General features: G+C 40.8%; 2 protein-coding genes across 17 annotated transcripts in view; one reads left to right on the top strand and one right to left on the bottom strand.

The window, feature by feature from the left end:
• Positions 1–18,183, top strand: part of ST6GAL2 (ST6 beta-galactoside alpha-2,6-sialyltransferase 2) — an 86,851-nt gene extending 68,668 nt beyond the window's left edge. For 7 of the 10 annotated variants that reach the window (XM_008959529.5, XM_003807428.5, XM_034953593.3 and 4 more), the window contains exon 6: positions 12,831–18,183. In XM_008959529.5, coding sequence (XP_008957777.2) covers positions 12,831–13,102 — 272 coding nt within the window. In that variant the 3' untranslated portion in view covers positions 13,103–18,183. The other 3 variants (XM_063594546.1, XM_063594544.1, XM_063594545.1) reach the window with 1 other exon arrangement.
• Positions 16,792–26,433, bottom strand: part of LOC117979235 (WW domain-binding protein 11-like) — a 268,867-nt gene continuing 259,225 nt past the window's right edge. For 5 of the 7 annotated variants that reach the window (XM_063594550.1, XM_063594547.1, XM_063594548.1 and 2 more), the window contains 2 exons: positions 18,803–19,056; positions 16,792–16,927 (listed from right to left, as the gene is read on the bottom strand). The gene's annotated coding sequence lies outside the window, so the exon portion shown is untranslated. The remainder of the gene's footprint in view (positions 16,928–18,802; positions 19,057–26,433) is intronic. The other 2 variants (XM_063594549.1, XM_055107452.2) reach the window with 2 other exon arrangements.

Here is a 26,433-nt window from a genome sequence, read left to right as displayed (position 1 = left end):
ATTTTGTTGTTTTCTGATTCTTTTGCAGTCTCCTCTTTCTTCTTTCCTTCCGTCTTGTCTTCCTTTTAGTGAAAGTGATTTTCTCTGGTGGTATTTTAATTTCTTGCTTTTTACTTTTTGTGTACCTGTTGTGTGTTTTTCAATTTGAGGTTACCATGAGGTTGGCAAATAATATCTTCATTATTTTAAACCAATTGCATAAATAAAGAGAAAACCAATAAAAATTCTACATTTGTGTCGTCCTCCCACTTTTTAAGTTTTTGTTGTTTCTCTTTATATCTTTTTTTAATGTCTGTGTCTTGAAAAGTTGTTATAGTTATTATGTTTGATCATTTTTCAGTCTTTCTACTCAAGATATGAATAGTTTACAGGCTATAATTATTATAATATTCTATGTACTTAATATAGTGAGTACCTTTTGTACCTTCAGATTTCTTATTGCTCATTAACATTCTTTTCTTTCAGATTGAAGAATTCCCTTTATCATTTCTTGTTGGATATATCCAGTTTTGTTGAAATCCCTCAGTTTTTGTGTGTCTTGGAAAGTCTTTATTTCTCCTTTATGTTTGAAGGATATTTTTGCTGGATATAGTATTCTAGGATAAAAGTGTATTTGTTTTTCCTTCTGCACTTTAGATATGTCATGCCACTCTCTCCTGGCCTGTAAGGTTTCCACTGAGAAGTCTGCTACCAAACATATTGGAGCTCCATTGTATGTTATTAATATTTGTTTTTTTTTTCTCTTGCTGCTTTTAGGATCCTTTCTTTATCCTTGACCTTTGGTAGTTTGGTTATTAAATTTCTTGAGGTATTCTTTTTCAAGTTAAATCTGCTTGGTGTTCTATAATCTTGTACTTGAATATTGGTATATTTCTCTAGGTTTTGGAAGTTTTCTGTTATTATCCCTTTGAATAAACCTTCTACCCCTATATCTTGCTCTACCTCCTCTTTAAGACAAATAGCTCTTAGGTTTGTCCTTTTGAGGCTATTTTCCAGATCCTGCAGGTGTACTTTATTCTTTCTTATTCTTTTTACTTTTGTCCCTTCTGACTATATATTTTCAAATAGCTTGTCTTCAAGCTCACGAATTCTTTCTTCTGCTTGAATAATTGTGCTATTAAGAGACCCTGATGCATTCCTTGGTATGTCAATTGCATTTTTCAACTCTGGAATTTCTGCCTGATTGTATTTAATTATTTCAATCTCTTTGTTAAATTTATCTGATAGGATTCTGAATTTCTTCTTTCTGTTATCTTGAATGTCACTGAGTTTCTTCAAAACAGCTATTTTGAATTTTCTGTTCAAAGGTCACATATCTCTGTCTCTGTGGGATTGGTCACTGGTGCCCTATTTAATTTGTTTGATGAGGTCATTTTCCTGGATGGTTTTGAGGCTTGTGGATGTTTTCTGGTGTCTGGGTATTCAAGTGTTAGGTATTATTGTAGTCTTCACAGTCTGGGCTTGTTTGTATCTAACCTTTTTGAGAAGGCTTTCTAGGTTTTTGAAAGGAGTTGAGTATGGTATTATGATCTAAGTTTTTGGTCACTTCAGCTGTATCTGCATTAAGGGGCACCCCAAGCCCAGTAACACTGTGGCCCTTGCAGACTTGTAGAGGTACTGCCTTGGTGGTCTTGGATAAGATCCAGATGAATTCTCTGGATTGCCAGTCAGAGACTTGTTCTCTTCCCTCACTTTCTCTCAAACAAACAGAGTCTTTCCCTCTGTGCTGAGCTGCCTAGAGTGGGGAAGGGGGGACAAAAGCACCTCTGTGACCACCATCACTGGGACTGTACTGGATAAGTTTTGAAGCCAGCATAGCACTGGCTCTCACCTAAGGACCATGGTAACCACTGCCTGGCTACTGCCTATGTTCACTCAATGTCCTAGGGCTCTACAATCAGCAAATGATGAAGCCAGCCAGCTTGTGTCCTTCCCTTCAGGCTAGTGAGTTCCCCCTGGCCCCAGGTGGGTCTCGAGATGCCATCTGGGAGCCAGCGCCTAGAGTCGGAAACTTAGGATTCTACCTGGTATTGTATTTAGTGCAGCTGACCTGGCACCCAAGGCACAAGACAGAGTCCTCCCCACTGTTCTTTCCCCTTTTCACAGCAGACGGGTGTCTCCCATGGCCACTACTAGCCCAGGCTCACAGTGAGTATTGCCTGGCTTCCACCAATGTACATTTAAGGCCCAAGGACTCTTCAGTCAGCTTATGGTAAATGCTACCAGACCTGGGATTTTCCTTTCAAGGCAGGGGGCTCCCCTCTGGCCCAGGGCAGGTCAAGAAGTGCTGTGTGAGAGCCAACGCCTGGAATCTGGCACCCCAGGAGCCTGCTTGGTGCTCTAACCCACTTTGCCCAAGCTGGTACCTTTGCTGCAAGACAAAGTGCCCTTTACTCCTCCTTTTCCTTTTTTCAAGCGGGAGTCCCTCCCTGTAGCCACCACCACTGGGAAAATGCTGAGTGTCACCTGAAGCCAACATGGCTCTGAGTCTCACCCAAGGCCCACAGTGAGTACTGCCTGAGTACCACTGCTAATTATTCAAGACCCAGCAGCTCTTTAGTCAGCAGATGATGGATCCTGCCAGGACTGAGTCCTTCTCTCCATGAAGCAGGTTCCCTTCTGGCTCAGATGTGTCTAGAAATGTCAGCCAGGAGCTAGGGCCTGGAATGGGGGCCTCAGGACTCTATCTGGTGCCCTATCCTACTGTGGCTGAGCTGGTATCCAAGTTGCAAGACAAAGTTCTCTTTACTCTTCTCTCTCCTCTCCTGACAAGGAAGGAAGGAGTCTCTTCCAGAGCTGCAGCCTGTGCTGCCTGGAGTTGGGGGAAGAGTGGTGCAAGCACTCCCTTGGCTGCCCTAGCTTGTGTCTCGCCAGGTCACATGCCTCCAAGTCCACTGGCTCTGAGCCCAGCACAGCACTAGGACATGCCCAGGAATGGAAGTCCTTGTGGCCTAGACTGCCATTGATGTTTATTTAGGACACAGGAGCACTTTAGCCCCTGGTGACGAGGCTTGCCAGAACTCAGGTTGTGACCACTGGGATGGATGATTTGCCTTTGGCCAGGGCTGGTCTAAATGCTCCTTCCATAGGTTCTGGCTGAGTTCTGCCCGGTGTTGCTTTCTGCTGTAACAGGGCAGCCCCGAGTTCCATTGCAAAGTCTCCCAGTCACTGCACTTTCCCTCCCCACAAGTGCACAGATTCTCCTCCCTGCTGGGGGATGGAGGAGGCACGGTGTTGGCAAGGTAAGACTGAGTTTCCGACTCTCTTCAGTGCTCCTTTCAGTGATAGAAAATTAAAACCAGGTACTGTGATCACTCGCCTGGTTTTTGGTTCTTACAAAGATGCTTTTTTTGTGTGGATAGTTGTTGACTTTGGTGTTCCTGCTGGCAGGACAATTAATTGGTGGAGGCTTCTATTCGGCCATCTTGCTATGCCTCCCTATATCCTTATTAAGGTTTTAAAACTAATGTGTACTGAAGTTAGCCCTCTCAAATTTCTAAATTAATATTTTTAAATCTTGTTTTCTGTGTTTTTAACATCAGGTTTTTGTTATTACTGAGCAACTCCACCTCACAAAATATTCTCAAGAATCATTATTAGAGTTGACTATTTACTGCAATTAATCATGGAAACCTGACTCAAAGTTGCATATCAATTATTGATAATTATCTTTCAAAACATTTAAACCATAACTTTGCAAATATGTTTTGACTTTTAGTATCAAGATTATTTCTTGGAATTCAGTAAAAGCCTGACTAGCTTTTTAACAAATCCCATTTTATTAACATATGTAAGGCTGAGGAGGTTTAGAATTACTATTTATCCTCACATAAGTATGTGTCCAAAGCTTTCACCAAACCTTAAGGAAGAGAATGACTCTGCCTTACTTTATTAGTTTTTCTTTGCAACTTTTGGGATAATCTCCTAGAACTTTGCAGTCCTTATAAAAAGAAGCAAAATAGTAATATAACTAAATGTTTATACAATTTTAAAAACACCAAATAACTCCACCTCCCTTTCTGGTACTGCCATCCTGACTTTATTTTAGTGTATACCCTTCCAAATCTTGAGCACATCCAGATTTTAACGTTGTTGTAATGAACACGGCTCCCTCACTGTGAAGCAGCACAGCACAGTGCATGGTGTTCCCTGATTGAAAAAACAAATGAATGAATGGGAGGCTGTGATTGATGTCATCTTATAGACTCTCACCTTTGATTTAACTGGTCTCATATGTAGAAGGGTGGCCACCCTCCTGGCCTGTCACTTTATGTGTGCACTGTGGCTAAGACCTTAGATTCTACAGAGACCAGAATCAAGTCTTGGCCCTACCACTGAGTAGCTATATGACCTTGAACAAGTTACTTAGCATCTCCAAACCCCAGTTCCTTCATCTGTAAAATGAAGTTACTGATAGTACCTTTAGCTTTGAATTATCATGTGCCTAAACACAATAACTAATGTTTACTATTTGCTGTTATTGTAATGCGTGTCATCTGAAAATGTATGCTAGGTCAAATAAGACTCTTTCCCAAACAGAAAAGGACTGTTCTTTCATTAAGACCTATAATCAAGGTGAAAATAGACTTTTGTTTTCCTTGCTATTACAGAGATCATATAATTACATCAAACAGGTGTATCATAATATATGCCTTTGTTTAGTTGTTGATATTCTGGTTGTTTCAGAGTGCTTGATATTATCAAACAATTATGTTGACAAGTCATTACTCTATGTATGTACTCATGCAAATTATGTGCAGTAAGTGACTATATAGACTTTTCTTTAAACTATTTCCTTAAGATAAATTCCCAGGAGTATTAGTGCCAGTGCAAAGGGTATGGCATTCTGGTGATTATTGATAAGAGCTGATATATTGCTTTCCCAAGAATTAGGTAGTTGAGTTTCTAATTAGACTCCATATTTGTCCTCTGGGTTCACAGAAGAAAGTACACTAGTAGATATATTGGATTGTGTTACATGTACTATCTCCTTCTCTAGAGAAGCAATAAAGGAATTCATACACCTATTATTGGACTGCACATGTATTTTTAAAACTAAAAAGATGTAACATGAATCAGGGTAATTTAGATGATCCATAAGGACTCGTTTCTTTGGAACAACTTCTCCATCTCATTAGCTTCCTCACACTCAGCCCATTGGGAGCTACTTGTTCACATATGAAGAGCATTTCTCTCTTTCATCCCTAGTCAGATACTAGAGATTTTATCTTGTTATTCAGTGCAATGAAGTCATTTTGACTGTGCCTGACTGAGGATAAGGAATAATTTACTTGGAGTCCTGTAGCTTCTATTTTGCCCACGTAATGACATATTTTTATAGGTGAGTGATCTCACCTGGGGTCTTCATGCACAGCTGGATGGGTTTGCCACCTGCATGCAGTAGGGCATCCAGGCACACCAGTAGGCACCAGCCTCACCCACCCCGGCTCCCAGCCTGAGTGTTAACAGGCAGACAGGCCTTGTAGCCAGGGCCTCCGCCCAACATACACACACACGTGGAACTCCTTTTTAAGGTACAATTGCCAATTCTTTTTATTGCAGAAGCCAGCAACACCCCCACCTTGCCTTTTTTTTTTTTTTTTTGAACGCAACCACTACTCGTAATATTGTAACTAATATTTCTGAAGTTTACAGGTGCAAACACTGTAATTTCAGGCCAATTTATAGATGCACAAGAATAATAGGCTTAAAAACACGTCATAACTTCTTTCTTTTCCATTTTATATTGGCTTTTGGAATCTCATTTTTTAATGTGTCACCCAAACTCAGAACATTAACACAAAATAATAAGCTACTTAACATCTATATTTAGGATCGTGTCAAATGTGTCACAGTTTTGTTGGTTAGGAACAACTTTTTGTATTTTCCTGTAAATAATGAATCCTGAGTGTGTGATAACAACAAATAATGCAGTGTAAATGAGCTAAAAATTGACCTTCCAGTATTATTCTTGCATTATACTATTTTGTTTAGGGTGGTAGAGTCTTCTTAAATTACATCAGGTTCAAATTTCCAAACCATCTTTTAGTTACAAATATTTTCTAGAACTACCACTTAAAAAGTCACTTTTATCTCTTTAAGAATCTCAAGTGTAGCTGTCATTATTTTCCATTTTATGATTGAATTTAAGGAGAAACCACAAAACAGCTGCTAGAGTTCTGTTAGTCTGGCATATTTAATACACTTAGCCTTTCACCCTCACCCCTCATTCGGAAAAGTGTTCTGCAGTGTTCTATTGGTGACTCTTAGAAACTGCTAATTTACTTCATGTGTGAGTTATATTCCAGTGTTTATTAGAATTGATTTAAACTGGTAGTTTTCCTGTTACTTGTATTATGTTCTGTTTTATATCCAGAGCTCATTTTGCTATTTAATGAAAGGCTATTTTCATCAAGGAGAAAATTTTGTTTTTCTCAATGATTTGGGATGTTATTTTAAATATTCTGCCAAGTGGAAAACAAGATAGTTTTGGCATAACCACAATTAAGCTAAGTGCTAAATGATTATACTAGACTCTGATAACACATCAAATATATCTATATATGCCAATTAAAGATGTATAAAGGAAACCTCAGTCATCTAGAATTTGTGATAATCTGAACATGTGTTAAAGTTTGCCTTTTATTCAGGTTTTGGAGCAAATAAATAAGTGCCCATTCTGCTTATTATGCTGAATCATATAACATGACATTTTATCAAAACCAGTAGAAATGCTTTTTAAATGGTTTGATAATTATCTTGCATTATATGATGTTTAAAAGCATACAGTTCAGCAAATGAATGCCTCCTGAGTCACAATTGCCTAGAAAATACTAATACTTATTTTCTTCAAATGAATCCCTCATATAGACTCATTTGTAAAAATTGGCCATATCAGAGCTTGCAGTGAGCCGAGATCACGCGACTGCACTCCAGCCTGGACGACAGAGCGAGACTCCGTCTCAAAAAAAAAAAAAAACTGGCCATATAAGAAACTTAACATTCATATTGTTTAAAGATTCAAAACAGCTGGCCCCATACCCATTTGATTGGCTTGAAAAAATACATTAAAACGTGTCTAAATCTTGATCTGCCTATCAAAAAGTCCAGCCTCATGTTGAAAGCAGTAAAACTTTCATTAGTGATTAAAGTTGTTAATTTTTTGTAGTTCTTAAACAAAATTACTTAACAGTTTCTTAAATGCTTTTTAAAAGCTGTCCTTTACTGAATTGCATGTTATTAGATGATTTGTATTCTTCTTGCATTTTATGTAGTCCTGAGCAGACATAAGAGAGGAAATAAAAAAACAATCAATAACATTTTTAGCATAACCAGATGTGAATTCCCCACATCAGTCTGGCATGGGGAAATGATTACAAAGTAATGTGATACTTTGAATTTGTGCATATATGGTATCCGGGCAGAAAAGACAACACCGCCAGCTTGACTGCTTATCCTCAGGAAGGCCTGCTTATAAGACTGGCCCTTGGCTGATGTCTGGGAACTTGGATTTTTTGGGAAGGTTCCCACCCCTCTAACTGATAAGCGTGGTTCACTATGTGTGTACTGTTTATGCAAGAAATGTGGTTTATGCTGGATACTTGCTTTCCTTCCGAGAGTCTGGAATTTTAGTACATGCCAGGCAGAGACTGCTGACATGACCAGTTTCAAATAGAAACACTGAGGACTGAGTCTCTCAAAAGCTTCCCTGGTTGGCAAAATTTCATTTGTGTTGTTGTCTCCATTATTTCTGGCTGCTATAACAAATACCATAGACTGGGTGTCTTAAACAACAGAAATTTCTCTCTCATGGTTCTGGAGGTGAGACGTTAGAGAGCAGGCGCTGGTCAGTTTGGCTCCTCTTCCTGATTCAGAGACAGAGCCTTCTTGCTGGTTCCACACATGGTGTTGTTGCAGAGAGAAATCATCTCCACAACATCTCTTCTTACAAAGGCGCTAATCCCATTCACGAGGGCTCCACTCACGTGACCTAATCACTTCCCAAGGCCTCACTTCCTAATACCGTCACATTAAGGATTAGGAAGGATCTCAACCTGTGAGTGGGGATGGACACATTCAGTTCGTAGCAGTGGTCACCACTCATTGCTGGCGGAATTCAGTCCCTGTGCCACTCCCTGGGAGTGGATTCTTGAAGCTCGCACCTGGTTCCCCTGGACTTTTTACCCTGTACACTTCTTCCTTGTGGTGATTTTGCTTCATATCATTTTGTACAAATCATCATCGTGAGTAAAACCCTATGCTAGATTCTGGGTCTTCCTATTGAATCATTGAACCTAGGGGTGTGTTGGGAACTGACACAGGACCTTAATGGTGGTGACTCAGAGTTCATTTGAGAGCTGTGTGCTGTTGGTAGTCATTTGTGAATGACAAGGCTCAGCATTGGGGCATTGCAGAAGAGATCTGGTGGTAGTTCATAAACATTTTTCTCAGTATGACGTTTAGGATACTTTCTTCAAGGCATCCTAAGAATGGTCATGGGCCTTCTACTGTCTTTAAATTTAAAGGTGAAATCTTTAGTTTTATTTAATTTCGTTACCTTTTTAAAGAAAGGTGCTCTAAATTGCCAATGATTAGTACTGTGGTCAGCTTCACAGATGTTGAATTTAATTGAGGAGGCCTCAAACAGCACTTAAAGACTCTATTCTTCCCTAATCCTGTCCCCGTCCTGTCTGCCTGCAGTATCTACTCCCCACATACCCCATTCTGAACCATGTAAGAGCTATTGTTATGTATGTCCAAACATTGACATCTACCTAGTTCTCTTTTGCAAAGTATGAAGAAATTTATTCTTCAGGTGTTTGTGTATTGCTAAGTACTATTATTAACTCTTAGGAAAATTGATATGTAATTTAATACTAATAATTTTCACTATTTATTATATGACAGAGTCTGAATCTAAACTCAAATTTATGTATAACAACAGCCTTAAAGAAAATTAAAAGACTATGCATATGCTAAATGAATTGATCATGCTGCCTGAAAAAAAAGTTAAAATTTTGTTAAAGAATATTCTACATCTTTGGCACCATAAATCTCCTTGTCTACCTTTCACATTACACAGTTTTATTATTACTAGTTTTATTATTTATTTATTTATTTATTTTGACAGGATGCCACTCTGTCGCTCAGGCTGGAGTGCAGTGGCACAATCATGGCTCACTGCAGCCTCAACCTCTGGGCTAAGGTGATCCTGCCACCTCAGCCTCTTGAGTAGCTGCGACCACAGGCACGAGCCACCATGCCTGGCTGCTATTTTATATATTTTTGTAGAGACGGGGTTTCACCATGTTGTCCAGGCTGGTCCCAAACTCCTGGGTTTGAGTGATCCACCTGCCTTGACCTCCCAAAGTACTGGGATTACAGGCGTGAGCCACTGCACGCCCTACTCCACAGTGAGTTTTAAATTATTTTTTTCCTTTTTTTTTGAAGATTCCTCCATACCAATTCCGTATCAGTGGCTGCAGCTGGCTGCCGCCTAAACACTCAGGGTAGACTCTACTGTTACTTTAATTTTAGGATGCTCCAAGCCATGGTTCATAGTTTCAGGGAGCCACCAATTCATGAGACTACAAAACAAGATGGAGAAATCATTGTTGCTATATCTCTATCTGATAGGCAAAGATCAGGAAGAACTGTGCAGAAAACTCAGGACAAACACCCACTCTCATAGGATCTATTGGCTTTCAATTTGGACTGCCATGAGCTAACTGACAAATCCCTCTATTTCTGAAGCTGAAGAAGTTCTTTTTAAATATAGAGTACTTATATAAGAAAATACTAAAAGTGTACCTATTTACATATATTGAAAGCATAACTATTTGCATAGTCTATGACAAAATCTATATTGTATATTTAGCAGATAACATGATTTAAGATATAACGGTTAACTAGCAGCAAGGGTAAAATTTTTCTCTGGAAAAACAATCAGATTCAAGCATCTGATAGCTCTTTGAGTCTAAGAGGATAGCAAGGATGTATAGGGAAGCTCCCCAGAGTTACTTGGATTTGGTAGCAGTTCAAATCTAGATCAGATGTCAACATGCAGAATGTCTTGCTACCTATGAGACAACTTAGGGATTCCTCAGCAGTTTTCAAAAAATATGTGTGTTAAAACAACCTGGTCCTTAAAGCATGGAGAGTAGACCAGCACTGGTCCAGGAACGTGTGTTACTGGCCTACAACTAGATTAGTGTAGAAAATGGAAGGGTTTAGACACCTTATAGCAATTTCACATAGCCATGGTTTGAAAACCATCCAGTTTAAGAACCAGAGTTGCAAAGGTCACAACTCCAACACAACTGACTCCAGTCCTTACGGATGCCATTGTGTTATTAGCTCATAGAAATGCCCAAGTAGCAAAGAACTGTGGTTTCTGGGTACAGTTCCACTGCTAGGTTATACAGTGACTTTGTGTAAAAGACACCCTTGAAGCCACCCCCCTGCCATGTGCAAGGAAAGTGTTGTAATAAATATATTGATTAATGATGCCCGTGATGAAGTCCACCCCCTTCAACGTGGTTCCTTGTGCAGAGCTGGCAGAGCAGATGTCATGCCCAGGAGATGGGGAGCTCCCAATGCTGGGCAGTGCACAGCAACTTGGTCTGTAGCCCCTGATTAGAAAACATGAAGCCGTCCTCAGCTCCACAGACACAGGCTCTGGGAAAACTTCAGCCACCAGAGAACATTCACACCAGAGCACTTCTTGTTTGTTTAGGTTTTTTTGTGGGTTGTTTTGTTTTGTTTTGAGACAGAGTCTCGCTCTGTTGCCCAGGCTGGAGTCCAGTGGTGCAATCTTGGCTCACTGCATCCTCCGCCTCCCAGGCTCAAGTGATTCTCCTGCCTCAGTCTCTCAAGTAGCTAAGATTACAGGCACATGCCACCATGCCCAGCTAGTTTTTTGTATTTTTAGTAGAGACGGGATTTCACCATGTCGGCAAGTGACTGGAAATAAAAGAATGTAATTCTCCATGGGCAGATGTCATTCACCATGTGAATTCCTTGTTTATGATTTTATACAGGGGAGAAAAAATGTTTGAGAGCAGTCATTACTAATCAGGAGGCAGACTTTTGACCACTGCACTCATGTTTCTCCACGGGTGCAGACACTTCGAGCATCTGGGGGGTACTGCTTCCTTTTTCTCAATTGGTGCCACCCGAATGCCTGAATCACAGTGCTTTAGGCTGATCTAAGGGAGGGGCAGCAGCCAGGCAGCCATGGAAGAAGGAAGGAAACTGGTAGAAGGACCTGGGAGAAAAACAAGAGGAATTGACCCAGTAACTTGAGGTTCTGACCATCGCTCTTGAGAGCAACTTGACTGCATAGAATTTGAAGTGCATAATCCCCTTGTCTTTGTTAGGAGTGTGTTTTACTCTCAACTATGATACCATATCATGACTCTGACATCTACTACACAAGCTATCCTTGCTGACTCTGGAGCAGTATCCCTTCTCCTGTTTCCTTCTACCCCTTGTCCACCAGGCAGCCCCTTGAGCTTCACACTTCTCCACCTTTGGGCAGCCTTTCTGGATCCCCTCAGCAAAATTAGGCCCCTTCTCTCTTCTCTCCCAGTGTCCCTTGTACAGGACTCCTCTGGTATGGGATTTTTGTGTTGCACACATGGTTGGTTAATTAGGGAATATTACTGTCATCTTCAGATAAATATTGGCTATAACAAGAATAACTGTGCTGCTTTATGTTTTTTATAACAAGGGACATCCCTTTCAGAAAAGAGATGTCTTTTTTTTAACTTTCAAGTTAATAGTGGCATGGTGGTGTTGAGAAAAGAAAGAAAGCCATTAGTCTAGATAAAGAATAAAATGTACTCAGGCCTGGCGCGGTGGCTCATGCCTGTAATCCCAGCACTTTGAGAGGCCGAGATGGGGGCATCACGAGGTCAGGAGATCGAGACCATCCTGGCTAACACAGTGAAACCGTGTCTCTACTAAAAATACAAAATATTAGTCGGGCGTGGTGGTGGGCGCCTGTAGTCCCAGCTACTTGGGAGGCTGAGGCAGGAGAATGGCGTGAATCCGGGAGGCGGAGCTTGCAGTGAGCCGAGATCGCGCCACTGCCCTCCAGCTTGAGCAACACAGTGAGACTCCGTCTCAAAAAAAAAAAAAAAGAATAAAATGTACTCAGTGATGATTAGCTGTTATAGCTGATTATTTGAAACATTAAAAAATTAAAACTCTAACACTGATAGTTCAGTGAGAAAAATAATTTTAATATGAATCTTAAACTCTGTCCCTTTAATTCCATTTCTTTCCATTCAGACAACTATAGTATAAGAGCTGATCCATTGTACAGTTTTATGTTACGAGTTTTCAAACAACTGTATTATAGTCAATTTATAATCAAGCAACTATTTTATAATTTAGTTTTTATGGCATTTCTTTCTTTGGAACATAACTGTCCCATCATTGCAAACCAGATGGGACATGTGTATAGAATGTGATACAGGAAACTCTGATTTGGGGGTTGCAAATCTGTCCTTCACTAGCGTGTGGTTCCCTTAAGTTCACTGACTTCTTTTCATCTCTCCTTACCAGGCCCACAGTGATAAATTAAATGAGCGAATAGATATATATATATAGTATTACATTTTAATATGCCCCCATACTCCATGAACTGCATACACACCACTTAATGGAAGTTATAACATTGCAAATGCAACAACAACAAAAAAGTGAGTGCAAAGCAAGTGTCTCTTGCCACAGTCATATCCCATCACCACCACCCCTCCCCCAAAAAACTCATCCCTCTCACATGGAGTTGTTCATTAGGTTCTAATTTTTGATTTTCATGTCAGGAATCCTCATCATGATGTCCATGTGCAGAGAGGTGCACGTGTATGAATATATCCCATCCGTGCGGCAGACGGAGCTGTGCCACTACCACGAGCTGTACTACGACGCAGCCTGCACCCTCGGGGCGTACCACCCACTACTCTATGAGAAGCTCCTGGTGCAGCGCCTGAACACGGGCACGCAGGGGGATTTGCATCGCAAGGGCAAGGTGGTTCTGCCCGGCTTCCAGGCAGTGCACTGCCCTGCACCAAGTCCAGTCATTCCACACTCTTAAAAAGGGTTTCTTGGGAATCAATGTGCAATAAGGTACTACTGTTGTACTCAAAGTCACAAAAGAATACTTGAAGATAGATTTTAGACAGTGTAGTTTTGAGTCTTTAAACAGTAATTTAGTGGTGGTCATGAGAATCCTTCTCTTTCTAAGCCATTGAGTATGTATTACTGCTTTGAACATAGAAATGGTTTTTTTAAAAAAATAAGACTCAAGAAAGATGCAAAACCAAGGATAGCTAGAAAGAAAACACGTGTATGACCATGGGTATGATGATACCTCCAGAAATGTTAACAACTTATTCTTCTGCCATGAGTACCCCTCGTCAGGGTTGGTTTCAATGACAGGTTTTGGTGATGTTCCTGACCATATGAAGTGGTTTATGTTTAGAAACATTCATATTGAGGGACATCATTTACAGCATCGAGTGTGTCAGTTATACATGCATTCATCATTAAATATCCTAGGTTTTATGACAGACATTGAAATTATCACTCCGATGTGTTTAACAGCAAAAAATTCCCAGCACATCCTGGCAAAGGCTTTTATTTCCAACCGTTGCATTCTTCATCTCTGCCTCCCATTGCCCACTGAATGCTTTGCTTTCTGTGCATCAAGACCGAGTTCTAAAACCAGAAAACATCCATCTTGAAAGGTCCAAGAAAAAGCCAAATTCCATATAGCACCACAGAGGAGGCCCTTTGTTTCCCTGCAGTATTTCAACCAGGAACATTAGTATCACATCCACCAGGAGGCACATCACTGGCAAGTAACATAGAATCACAGGGCTGCAGGTGCCCCTGGACACTCCCCGGTTCTGGCTTTTCTGCCTTGTACCTCCTCACCTGCAGATCTACCCTGCAGCTTTTGCATAGTCAGTGACACACTTGACAATTGGCACAGCTGCGCTGGGGAAGACGGGAAACACCTTGCTCCTTCCAAACTAGAAGGAAAGATTTTGGAGCCATCACCCTGTGCTTCTAGGGATGCACGCCTGTCTTTATTATACAGGTTTCTTGCAGGTTTTTATCAGCCAGTGGGAACTCCACAGTGATGAGCACTGAATCTTCACTAAATCTTCCTACAGACATTTAGGAATCCAGTCCTTGCTTTTGCAGATATGTTTTATGTCAGCAGCATGACAAAGCCATATAATTAAATAATTTATGTGAAAGCATTGCTTATTAACAAGGAAAATATGTAGATGCGTCAGAGGGAAAGGCAGCTAGAGGGAAATTTTCATCCCAATATGTTAGCTATATTCAGGGTTGATTTTTTCTTTAATCTCAACTGTCACTGATACATTGAAAAATTTTTGCTATGAATATAGTGAAACAGAAACATTCTGTAATACCTTAATTAAACATGCTATTATTTCAATGTATAACCAAAACATATCTCCATGGTACAGTTAAGACTTGTTGCAATGACAATAGCAGCTTAATTAAATGCGTTCTCCCTTGCAAAATGTATGAATGTCAGGAGAGTTTAGTGGAAAAGTTTTCTTTGTTTCAGGATTGGTTTCTTCTAGACTGTTCTCAGGACTACTTTCTTGAGCAAGAATGGCTTACAGAGACTGAAGGCTTCTGTTTGGTTAGTCTATTCAGCAGATATGGAGCTGGAAAACAAGACATCTCCTATAGCTTGTTATAATAGTGAAGGAGAAATTGGAAAGTTTTAATCACAATAATATCCAATAAAAGCCCATTTTGAGAGTTTTGTTACTAAGTCAATGAGAAGGGATAGGTAACTTTGTCCTATATATTAACTTACGTCTAAATAGACATGGTTAAGCCATGTTCCTTTCTAATTTCTTTTCTTTTCTTTTCTTTTCTTTTTTTTTGAGACAGTCTCTCGCTCTGTCGCCCAGGCTAGAGTGCAGTGGTGCGATCTTGGTTCACTGCCAGCTCTGCCTCCCACGTTCACACCATTCTCCTGCCTCAGCCTCCTGAGTAGCTGGGGACTACAGGCACCCGCCACCACGCCCAGCTAATTTTTTGTATTTTTAGTAGACACAGGGTTTCACCGTGTTAGCCAGGATGGTCTCGATCTCCTGACCTTGTGATCTGCCTGCCTCGGCCTCCCAAAGTGATGGGATTATAGGCGTGAGCCACCACGGTGCCCGGCCATTCCTTTCTAATTTCTTGAAAAAACTTTGTCTTGTCCTTATGTTTACATGTGTGTAATAATTTCAGCAACTCTGGAATGTGGGTGAGGTGGCTCTGGTGGATGAATGTTACTCCCTACCCTCCTTGGATCTTTCTAGATCTTCCAGGCCATTAAATGCCCCTGACTATTGAAGCTCCTTTTATAGTTTTGCAAGTGGATTTACTTGTAGACATCCTTACTATCCAGCACAATCCCCCTTGGCTGACATGAGAACTTGGTTAGAGGAGTATTTATTGGGGTCAGTGTAAATATTCAAGTTCAAAAGCCTCAGAACCCAACACTTTAAAGATTTTTAAATGGAATTTTGTCGTAGTCATTGTACTTTTAAAATAGTACTTTCAGTTTCATTGAGGTTACAAGAAAGACTGAAGAGTACAAAGGGAATTTAGTTACAATTTTTGCATTTATTATGGCCTTAAAGACTCTTGGGAATCAGGGTCTGTTCAACAGTCAATAAATGTAATACACACATTAATATAGTACTGACTGGGCATTCTTCTATAAAAGTTTAAGTTCTTTGGCTTCTAAGAAAATGTTGGGCAGTTATAGTTAACTTGATGACTACTTCTAGTATTAGCCAAATGGGTCCTAAGTGGCAGCATTTTGCCAGACATTGACTAAATCCTTACATGCCACATTTACTGAATTCCAATAAACATACAGTTCTTCTGTGGAGTAGTTAACAGTAAGTGGCAGCTCACTGAATTTCTCCCAGGTTCTGTCTCTTCCAAAATCTTCCATCCTCTCTTATGAAGGGAAACTGATAAAAAAATCCTCTTGGTGCAAGCTGAAGCTGTTAAGGATTCCTTTTTTCACTCTCAGGACCAACAAACATTCTTTTGTATTTCAAGATAATTTCACCCGTTGTTGTTGTTGTTGTTGTTATTATCACAAAGAAACAAATTTTGAGCAGCAATGACAATTCAACCACATCTAGATTCTCCCTAACTTATTTCTCCAGCCAGTCACACCAGGTAGGTGGGTAACCTTTAACAGACCTGGTGTTCTCACGGAATACCGATGCTCGTCCCAGGGAGCTGACCTTTCCCACTATGTCCTTATAGAGCTGCTCTTACAGAGAACTTTGTGCTTAGGACCAAGGGATGGTCAGTTAAAAGTTGCATGTAAGCATCAGGCTTGTGCATTAAAATGGGCAAGGGAGGGCTTTTATACATCTTTGAATGACCAGGTCTTTCCTTGTCTGCCTGAAGGCAGAGCTTCGAGAAACAGCACTTCCCATGTGTCTGGTCCTCTTGGTCTCTCAGCCAGACACTTAATCAATCCTGGACTCTCCAGTAGTCCTCAGTCATTGTAGCCATAGCATCTGCAAAAAAAGAAATGCTAAAATAATCATTAGCGTTTTCAAAATTAGGAAATCAAAGTAGCTGGGTCACTCTCTTACATGTGTATGAGCCAGTTCATTCTGCTGGACAGATCATACTTACGCTGCTGATTGACTCTTCTGAGCAGTAACACATCTCCTGAATTAATTAGGTAGGTCCCGTTTGGGTGCATTAAGTGGGATCAGTCTTAGATGAGTGCCAGTATGTGATCGAATTTCATACGCACAAATGCCATGATTCAAGTTCTCTCTCCAGTTTTTCTTATAGATCAACACACAGTACATGTGGTCAGTTACTTGGTTGAATTTCTGCTTAGCTGTGGTAAGAGACTGAGAAAGGGAGTGAGGTGGGACCAGGGGAATTATCAGAAAGACATGAGTGAACCTATTGGCCAGGTAGCTTCCAGGTATGTTCTATCGTATTGTCTGTTTTGATTCTGATAGTTTAGAACTCTTTCTGATAGTTTAGAACTCTTACCCAGTGGTTACATGACTGATCAAGGCAACTCCATCTGGAAATTAATTGCTTAGGTAAAATGTCCCTGAGTTTCAACTTGTCTTTTATACTCTGGATGTTCTCTTATGAGATTATTATGCATGTTTCTGTCACATGGGCATTATTTACACACTTGATAAATGAAAGGTATTTCTCTGTCCGTTCAAGGAAATAAAATGTAAGTTCTTGTTTTATTAAATGAATGAAGCCTTTTGGTTAAAAAAAAAAGTAATGTAATATGTTTCTGTTCAAACTTGAGCTAATGACATTTAAGGAATTAAAGACATTGATCTAGTTCTTAGTATAAAAAGTGTACATGTAGTAGATATAGTTATATAATTGTGTATATACATATCTACACACATGGTTGGTTTTATATTGCTTTTTCATCAATATTTTTGACTGAAACCTTTACAATAAATTTTATTTTAATTATGTAACCACTAATATTTTGAGAGAAGGAAGCAAATGTTATATGTCCTTCTGTTAAAAGAAAAAAAAAATTCAGTCCTCCGCCAACCGCTTCCCACACACTCATACTCTGCACATCTTGGCTACATTAAAATGGTCTGACAGAATTATTTAAAAGGTACTATGAAGGTAGAACACTACCTTAATATTTTATCCTAGTCAGAAGCCTGATTTAACACTGAACTTTGAAGGGAAGCTTAGCTATAGCTCATGGCTTTCAAAGATTAGAAGAAACATTTACTGGTTCTATGGAAAATAGTCTTGCTAGGTAGATTGGAAACAAAGAAATTGCATTGGTGGTGTTAAAATCTAACATTTATAACAAATCCTGTTTTATTCTAGATGAAATACTTAGACAATTCTTCCAGTGGAAACCAATGAACTTTTTTAACAGCTTTGGGAATTCTTTTGTATGATAATTTTTAAAATGAAATGTGTACTCTTCAAACTAATTAAAGCTTGAAGTTTTCCAGGAGTCGCATTTTAAAAGTGTTTGTACACATTTTAACACTTTGATATTTTCTATTTTGGTTTTGTATATTTTTATGTATACACAATGTACAGACTTTTTTCTTGTAAATAAAACATGTTTTCATTTGTCTAGAAGTTTCTTGTTTTAATTCGTAGAAGTTACACATACAAATGAGCAAGTGGCAAAATAACAGTCCATCCCTAGGAAAACAAATGGCGAAGCTGAAATCTAATTAGAAGACTGAGTGGCGACAGAAGGAACAGCAGCAGGCCTTCAGCCATGAATATGGACACAGCCTGGGCCTAAAACCACAGGTGGGCAGGTTTCTTTCTTCCAGGGATTAATGGCCACATGCCGGAGAATGAAAGTGGCGAAATCAAGTGGAAAAGGCATATTTAGGCTAACAAATCTTGATGTTGACTTAATAACCCAAGATTTTGATGAATGCATGGCTTTGGGAGACTCTTCCTCAGCTTGACAGGGCATTAAGTCTTGGAAAACATAAATAAGTTATTCGAGGAAAGCCTAAAGACAGCTGAGTCACCTACAACCCACCACAATGTCAAATTGGCCTTGGTATTTTCATACTTGTGACATGAAGGGAAAATCAGTTAATTAGGCTCCTGGAAAGAAATTCTCGGTCATTTGCGCTTTCTGTTTAGAATGTGAGGAAATCCTCAAATCAAGAAAGTCTTTGGGGTTTTTGATGTGAGGACAGTGTGAGCAGGTAGGAAATTCAGAGTCATCCATCACCTCAAACAGCTGTGCTGAATCAGAGAGGACTCTCACCACCTTCATGCTGTTGTGTTTCTTTCCCCACAAGATGACCACTTTCTTCCAGCTAATTAAAAGGTAGACATGGCTGCACCAGCCCTGATCGGGAAGGGCTGGAGTGGATCACTGGAAGGATACTGTTCCATGCTCTCGGAGAAGCCAGGCATGCGCATACTCCAGGGACTCTGAGGGGCACACACAGGAGACTTGGTGTCCATTAGCACTAGATGCTGCTGGAAGGATTCAGAGGAAGAGAAAGGAATTGTATAAGATACGTTGCACTCAGAGACAGCAGGAGCTAGGGGAAGGAGGTGAAGTGAACAGCAGAGAGAGAGAGAAGGCTAAAGTGAGAGGGAATGAAAAGTAAGTCCAGGGGTCCCAGATGCCATTTGCATATCAAAATCATCAACTCAGAAACAGAACTACCTCACAACCAAAGGCATACCCAGTCAACCCCACTGAATGCGCTGAAGTGCTATGTTCAAGAGACCCTGGTGCACAAAATGTGGCAGGGAGAACGCCCTCCTGCACTAGATCTCTGCAAGCCCCTCATTGCCTAGAGCACGGGCTGGCCCACAGCCTACTTTTGTAAATAAAGTTTTATTGGAACACAGCCATGCTCATTCATTCACATGTCTATGGTTGCTTTCACCCTACAAGGGTAGAGTTGAGTAGTTGCAACAGAGACTTTGCAGCCACCATGCCTACCTGGCCTTTTACAGAAACAGTTTGCTGACCCCTGATCATGAATACAATCTGTGGAAAACTCTTTAGGCTGGTCTTGTGGTAGACGATGTACATGTAATCCTCATAAGACCACCTTCTAAAATAGGTATTATATTAGCCCAGGAAAGTTGAAGTCAGAGCAGTTAGGTGTCAGCCTGTGACACACAGCCAGGAAATGACAGAGCCAGACATGCAATCTCTGACTGGCTTCAAAGCCTTTGGTCAGGAGCATTGTGTTAGTCTTCTAATAGCAGCCTTGCCCTGGGATGCTGCCCTAACACTAAAAAATTCTACAGAGGATCATTGCACTTTGAATATTGTGAGAAACTGTGCTTTCAAATTTATGGAGACTAACATTGGGCTTTTCCAGAGGCTTTTCCAGTCCTCTAAATCCCCAGAGCCCCGGAGTCTTTCTGAACTGTATGTGTCAATCAAGTACAATTATTTTGTCATAAGAAGGCAGCCTCTATGATTGTCACGGCCCAATATAAAGAGTGCCTCTGATGTGGTATAGAGAAAGCAGCCAGGAAGGATTGACATTCCACAAGCTCTATGCCCAGCCACTCTCCTAGCTCATTGTATCATGTTGGAGAAACAAGCAGTACTTAAGAATGAGGAACCCCCTGAGAAACTGATCAGAAAAGTCAAAGCAAAAGAAAAATCAATGACTTTGGAAAATATGTCTTTTCTTGTTATTGCTGGCTTACCATCCCAAGGATGGGGAAAAAAGGAGATAGAAACAGCAATATGCCCTTTAGTTTTTAAAACAACGCTGGCATGAAGAGGTTAAAGGGGGTATGGGAGAGCCCAGGAGGGTGCTGGAAAACCTAGAAGAAGACATTTCAGGGACCTCAGCCACCCACGTGGGCCCAAGTAGAGGAAGAGCCAGCAGTGATGGTGACTCACTGAACTCATTTTTAGGAATATTGTGCAAGAAATTGCATTCTCAGACAACTTTCTTCCAAAAACTACATAGTAGGTATGTGTGAGAAACAAATATTTTTCCCTAACTAAATTTATTTCTTACCTTAAATCCCCTTTTCAATGCAAGGTAAAAACTACCCTATTTCATCTAATCTAAGACATCACTAAGCATAAAATGCACCATTCTTTTGCACCCCAGTACAAATAAAAACGTAATCAAACTAGAACATGAGTCTCCTGTCCCACTTAGGTGTGCACTGTGAAGCACAGTAGCCATGAGCCACGTGTGAATTTGGCGTAGTTGAAATGTGGCCAGTCCTGAATTGAGGTGTGACATGGAAAATACAGGCTGGACTTCCAAGACTTAGTAGGAAAAGGTGAATGTAAAATACCTCAATAACTTTGTTATATTGAGTACATGTTGAACTGATATTTTCAATATATTTCTTCAAATAAAAACATGTTACTGAGATTAATTTTGACATTCCTTTTTATATCTTTGAACATGCTTACTAGAAGATTTAAAATTGTCTGCTCACATTATATTTCCAGTAAACAATAGTAACTTCGAAGTTTGTCAAAAAAGCACTTTAGACTTATTTAGGCATAGATTTTTCATTATATATCACCAAGGGTTACAAAGGAAAGCACAATATGTGTGAAACTGACCATTTAAATTATTAAAACATTTATACTTACAGTAATTCTCTTTCGAATCACTTTTTGAATGAGTCATTAATTTCTATGATTTTTCCTTTTTTTTCTTTTTTTTTTTTTTTGAGTCAGAGTTTCACTTTTGTTGCCCAGGCTGGAGGGCAATGGTGCGATCTTGGCTCAGTACAACCTCCGCCTCCCGGGTTCAAGCGATTCTCCTGCCTCAGCCTGCTAAGTAGCTGGGATTACAGGCTTGTGCCACCACGCCCGGCTAATTTTGTATTTTTAGTAGAAACGGGGTTTCACCATGTTGGTCAGGCTGGTCTTGAACTCCTGACGTCAAGTGATCCACCTACCTCAGCCTCCCAAAGTGCTGGGATTACGGGTGTGAGACACTGCGCCTGGTCAATTTCTATGATTTTTTTTCTATCCCAAATTGTCTTCTGAACCATCAGAAGCAATGGCAATGCACTAGTTTTAAAGAGCACTCCACGACTGTTTCCAGGATTTTCTTCTAAGGTACTGGTACATTCTGTAATTATAACCATGAGTATGCCTGAAGATCAACAAAGCAAATTTCTGAGCTAAGAATGATAATTAATTCCTCAAGTTTATAATTTATCTTCATTCATGACTTAATAGTTTTGTCATTTGCTGGCATCATTAGCAGACAACAGTAGGGGCCAATCGCTTAAGAGAAAAATATGGACGGTATACTTTACATTGAGAAAAATTTAGCAATTATCATAGTTTTTACACCTGCAAATGAGGAAATGATTGCTATATTAATAAAGCAAGTTGTTGTTGTAACAACTCCCAAATATAAGATTTGGGTTGTGCATCCATGATAGTTCAATAGGGTGTTTGGCCAACATCCTTCCACATGGGGAATGCGGATACAGGTTCTACACCTTGAGGCTCTTCCCCCTGCCTGAGGGCTGCAGCGCCCCCCACTGCAGCCTCTGCATGAGCCACCAGATGGGGAGAGAGCAGCAGGACCTCGTGGACACTTTCGGGCCTAGCCTGGGATGGTATGCAGGTCTTCTGCACACTGTGCTGAAATCAACACATGCTAGCTACGTGACCTTGTGTATATTACCGGATTTGGAAGATGATGTTGAATAGTAAGAGCTAATATTTATTAAGCACTTCATGCTGCCCATTGTCCTGCCATATCACACCACATGAAATGATGTATTTAATCTTATAGACAAAGTACCATTAATTTTGCATTTGACAAATGAGAAAACTGAGACATGGAGAAATAACCTACGTTACAGAGCGGGTAAGGGGTAGAGCCAATCCAGGTAGCTGGCTCTGTAGCCCTTGATCCCTTTGTTGTGCTATTACTGTGTTATCGACTGTTAAAAGGAGCCTGCCACAAAGCCCTATTAGCCACCAGACATACTAAAGAGCCATACTTATGGACAATATGAGACAAATAATTCGCTTTCAAAAATTAGCCTCTGTCTCCCTTCTCCAAGGAAAATAAGCCTGGAAAGTAGAAAATAACATACATGTTGAGACTGAACACCCACTATGTAGCAGATGCTGCACCAACATTACCTGATTCTCAGGTAATGAGAATCCTTGGAAGATAGATATAATCACCCCCATTTGATATAGAAGGAAACAGAGGCTCTAGGAGGCTCTCCTCCTTGATCAAGGTCACTGTGGCAGGGCAGGGTATGAGCCCAGGTCCTTTTTCTCAAAGTCTGTAATATGTTCACCCCCCACTTCTTTGCGTAAGGAACAAAGTGAATACAGGTATAAAGATGGGGGCTTGCCTGTGTCAAAAACATGGGGACATCCACCATGAATGGGATTTCCAAGAAGATTGTCTTAGACTCTAGCTCTTTTATGTCCTAACTCAGAGAAAACATCATAGAATGACTGCAACAAAGCCTTGGGGAGTTCCATGCAGCCGTTAAAGCCATGTCTAAACAAAAGTGCATGATGCGGGAACTAATATGATGTAATGTTAAGGGAAACAAGTAGGATAGAAAACTGTATCTATGTTGTAGTCTCTTTCTTATTCATATAGACACACATATTTCTTATAAATTTATACACAGATATATGTACATGTCATACCTATATACTTCTATGACTTAAAAAATCTTTAAAGATGGCCAGGTGCAGTGGTTCATGTCTGTAATCCCAGCACTTTGGGAGGCCAAGACAGGCAGATCACCACCTGAGGTCAGGAGTTCGAGACCAGCCTGGGCGACATGGTGAAACCTGTCTCTACTAAAAATACAAAATTAGCCAGGCGTGGTGGCAGGCGCCTGTAGTCCCAGCTACTCAGGAGGCTGAGGCAGGAGAATCGCTTGAACCCAGGAGGCAGAGGTTGCAGTGAGCCGAGCTCGGGCCACTGAACTCCAGCCTGGGCGACAGAGCTAGACTCCGTCTCAAAACAAACAAAAAAACAAAATCCTTAAAGATGCCAAAATAATTGTAACAATAATTATCTTTGGGCAGTGGGGAAAAAGGGTACTTTCTGTCTTGTCCTAATACCTTATATTACACACATTTTTAAAAGGACAGTAAATATAATCACAAACTTTAAAAAGCAAGTTTAAAAAATATTAGGGAAGACTTTGGGTCTAGTGAAAAGAAACTGGGCTCTGATAAATGGTGTGAGTGATCAGAAAGGAAAATCTACATCCTGATTTTTGTTTATTCATTGTTTTAATCCAAGTGTGATGAGGGCCAGAGCCCCAAATGTCCACAGCAACACAGGCTGCATAGCACCCAGTGACCAGAATTGCATCTATATCCAAGCCCTTGGGGCAAGCACCTGGGATCACATTATTGATTTGAAAGTCATGGGTCAGTCCCTGCCTCCCAAACTAGCTATGTGACCTTGTGTATATTACCTACTTTCTCTGAGTTTGGTTTCCTCATGTGTAAAGTAGAGATAATGACAGTACCTACTCATTGAATTATTGCAATTATTAATTTAGACACAGCATGTAAATTATCTAACACAGTCTGGCACCTAGTGAATATGAATTGTTGGTGGCATTATTATTATATTTCGATCTCCCCAGCCCAGTATATCTAAATAATTAATAGAGGAGAACACTGATGAATGCTAGACGTTGCAGATGGTTGCTTTTTCAGGGAAGTTTCATCTCCTTAAATTTTAGAAGTGAAATAAAACCAAGTCTTTGTGGTGATGATTTGTTTTCAAGGCTCTCTAAACAAAACTGCAGGAATCCTTTTTCATGAAATGAGAAATATAGGTAAATATGTTTTTCAACATTTTTTCTTGTCCTGTTTTTTTTGTTTGTTTTATTTCGTTCTGTTTTGTTTTGTTTTTTCCATATAGAGGATCTGTGCCTGCTGTCAAGAGGTCTCCGATTCATGGCTCCAAGGACGAGGTCAAACATATCTAAATGATCCTTGTCAGAATCTGCACACTCACTAAAAATGAAGCTAGCAAACAGAGGGAGCGTTGTAAACAGTACAGCTACCCTCTGCATTCTCTTCTTTCCAGTTTCGCACTGTATTGGAGCTTTCCCACTGTGGTATATTGGTTATCTTGCGGCACAACAGACCATAGTGGCTCAAAAAAAGAATGATGTGTCATTCCTCATGCTTCCACAAGGTTTTGCTGGGCAGTTTCTCTGCTTGCTTCTCCTGGCACACTCCAGGAGCTATGTTCAGCTGGAAAGGCAGCTGGGCTGGACGGTTCAAGATGGTCACATTCACATGTCCAACAGGTGGCACTGGCCATCGCCTGGGTTCCCTCCTTTCTCCTCCATGGAGCCGCCCAGGCTCCAGTGAGCCAGAGTGGCTCCCTTCCAGCAGACCTCGAGGTACAGCCCTAAGAGGGTAAAAGGGAGAAGGTGGCAAAGTGACCCTGGAAAAGAGACATGCGTCAGGACGGAATGATCTGTGGCTGTAGAGCAGCTCACCACACTTGAGTGTGAGCCCTCAGTTCTTCCGTTGCAAGCCAATTGTTCCTTGCCCAAGTCACTGTATTTCCATTCTCCCATGACTTTATCCAAATTGGGAGCAAGATTCCCCACCCATAGAAAAGCAGAGATGTTCTCGCACATGACAGTCTGCAGTTGACTAGCTATTGCCAATGCTGCACCCTGGGGTCCCCTCTACTCTGCAGTAAAGAAGCTGTGCACCCCATCTCCCCAGAATCCTCACTCCATGTGGGTCTGGGTAAGACTATCAATCAGAGGCACTCAGAGGAGATTTCAAAGATAAAAGAGAGTGAAGGGCCATGAGTTTCTAGAGGCAACTGGTGGCAAAGGTGTGAGCAGATGCGTGATTCACAGTGGCTTCACAGCAACTTCTGGAGACCCCCCTACTTCATTGCTCTTACGGGGAGAATGGCAGGAGCTTGCTAGAAGTTCTGGAGAATTATGGGGCTTCCTGGGGTGCACTTAAGAACCGCCCTCGGGTGTGCCAGCTTGAGATCGCTGGTGGCAGCTTCCCCAGCCTTCACTCATAGTTCTTCCAACTGTTTGTGCAAGCCACTATTTCCTTACATTAAAACCTCTAAACCTTGAGAGCATAGCGTGGCTTCTGTTCCCTATCTGAATGTTGAAGGATACAGTTTTTCTTACCAGAGGATTCCTCAGATCTGACCAAATATGAACGTAGCGGAGACCTTATTGCCAGTGGAAAATGGGATGTTTACCACCCATGACATGTTGTGGCAAAGCCATTGAAGTTCCCAAATGCAGTTAGTTGCCTGGAACCAAGTGCCTATAGAAGGCCAAATACGGGAAATTGAGCAGCTGCTACATGGAATGTTCTGACGGAAATGAACAGCCCAAGGTTTAATGTGGGGCTTAATGGTTATTTCTCACTGGAACGAAGATTTGGGGAAAAGGCAGTGACACGCTTGTCACTTTAAATTCTCATCTTAAGGCAGGCATACAGAGGTTCAATGGCTGTCCTCAGGAAATCCCTTATTTCTCATAGCTGAACAACCAGGACTCAGGGAAACTAACCAGGCCAAAATTGAATTCTGCGAGTAGCCAAATTATAATACAAATTGAAATTGCAGTGTTTTCTGGTATCTTACGTAAAGTTAAAGTGTTAATCAGGAAAGAACATCCCTGAGATTAGAATGGGATCAGTATGATCCTGTTCCTATCATTCTGAGGACCTTGAATCCCACGTCCCAGCAAGCTCCACCTGCCAGAGTAGCCCTTTCTCCCCAAGCAGAGTAGGTGAGCCTCCTCTTACTTGAAGACTGTATAATACCTGCATCTGAAGTAGTTAGCTTGCAAGGGGTGACGATTCTCCCTCAGACCCACCTCACCAACTCTTAATAC

Source organism: Pan paniscus, chromosome 12, assembly GCF_029289425.2.
Source record: "Pan paniscus chromosome 12, NHGRI_mPanPan1-v2.0_pri, whole genome shotgun sequence".
In the NCBI taxonomy this organism is placed as follows: Eukaryota; Metazoa; Chordata; class Mammalia; order Primates; family Hominidae; genus Pan; species Pan paniscus.
The sequence above is the reverse complement of the archived record's forward strand: the minus strand, read 5'-3'. Positions and strand labels throughout refer to the sequence as shown.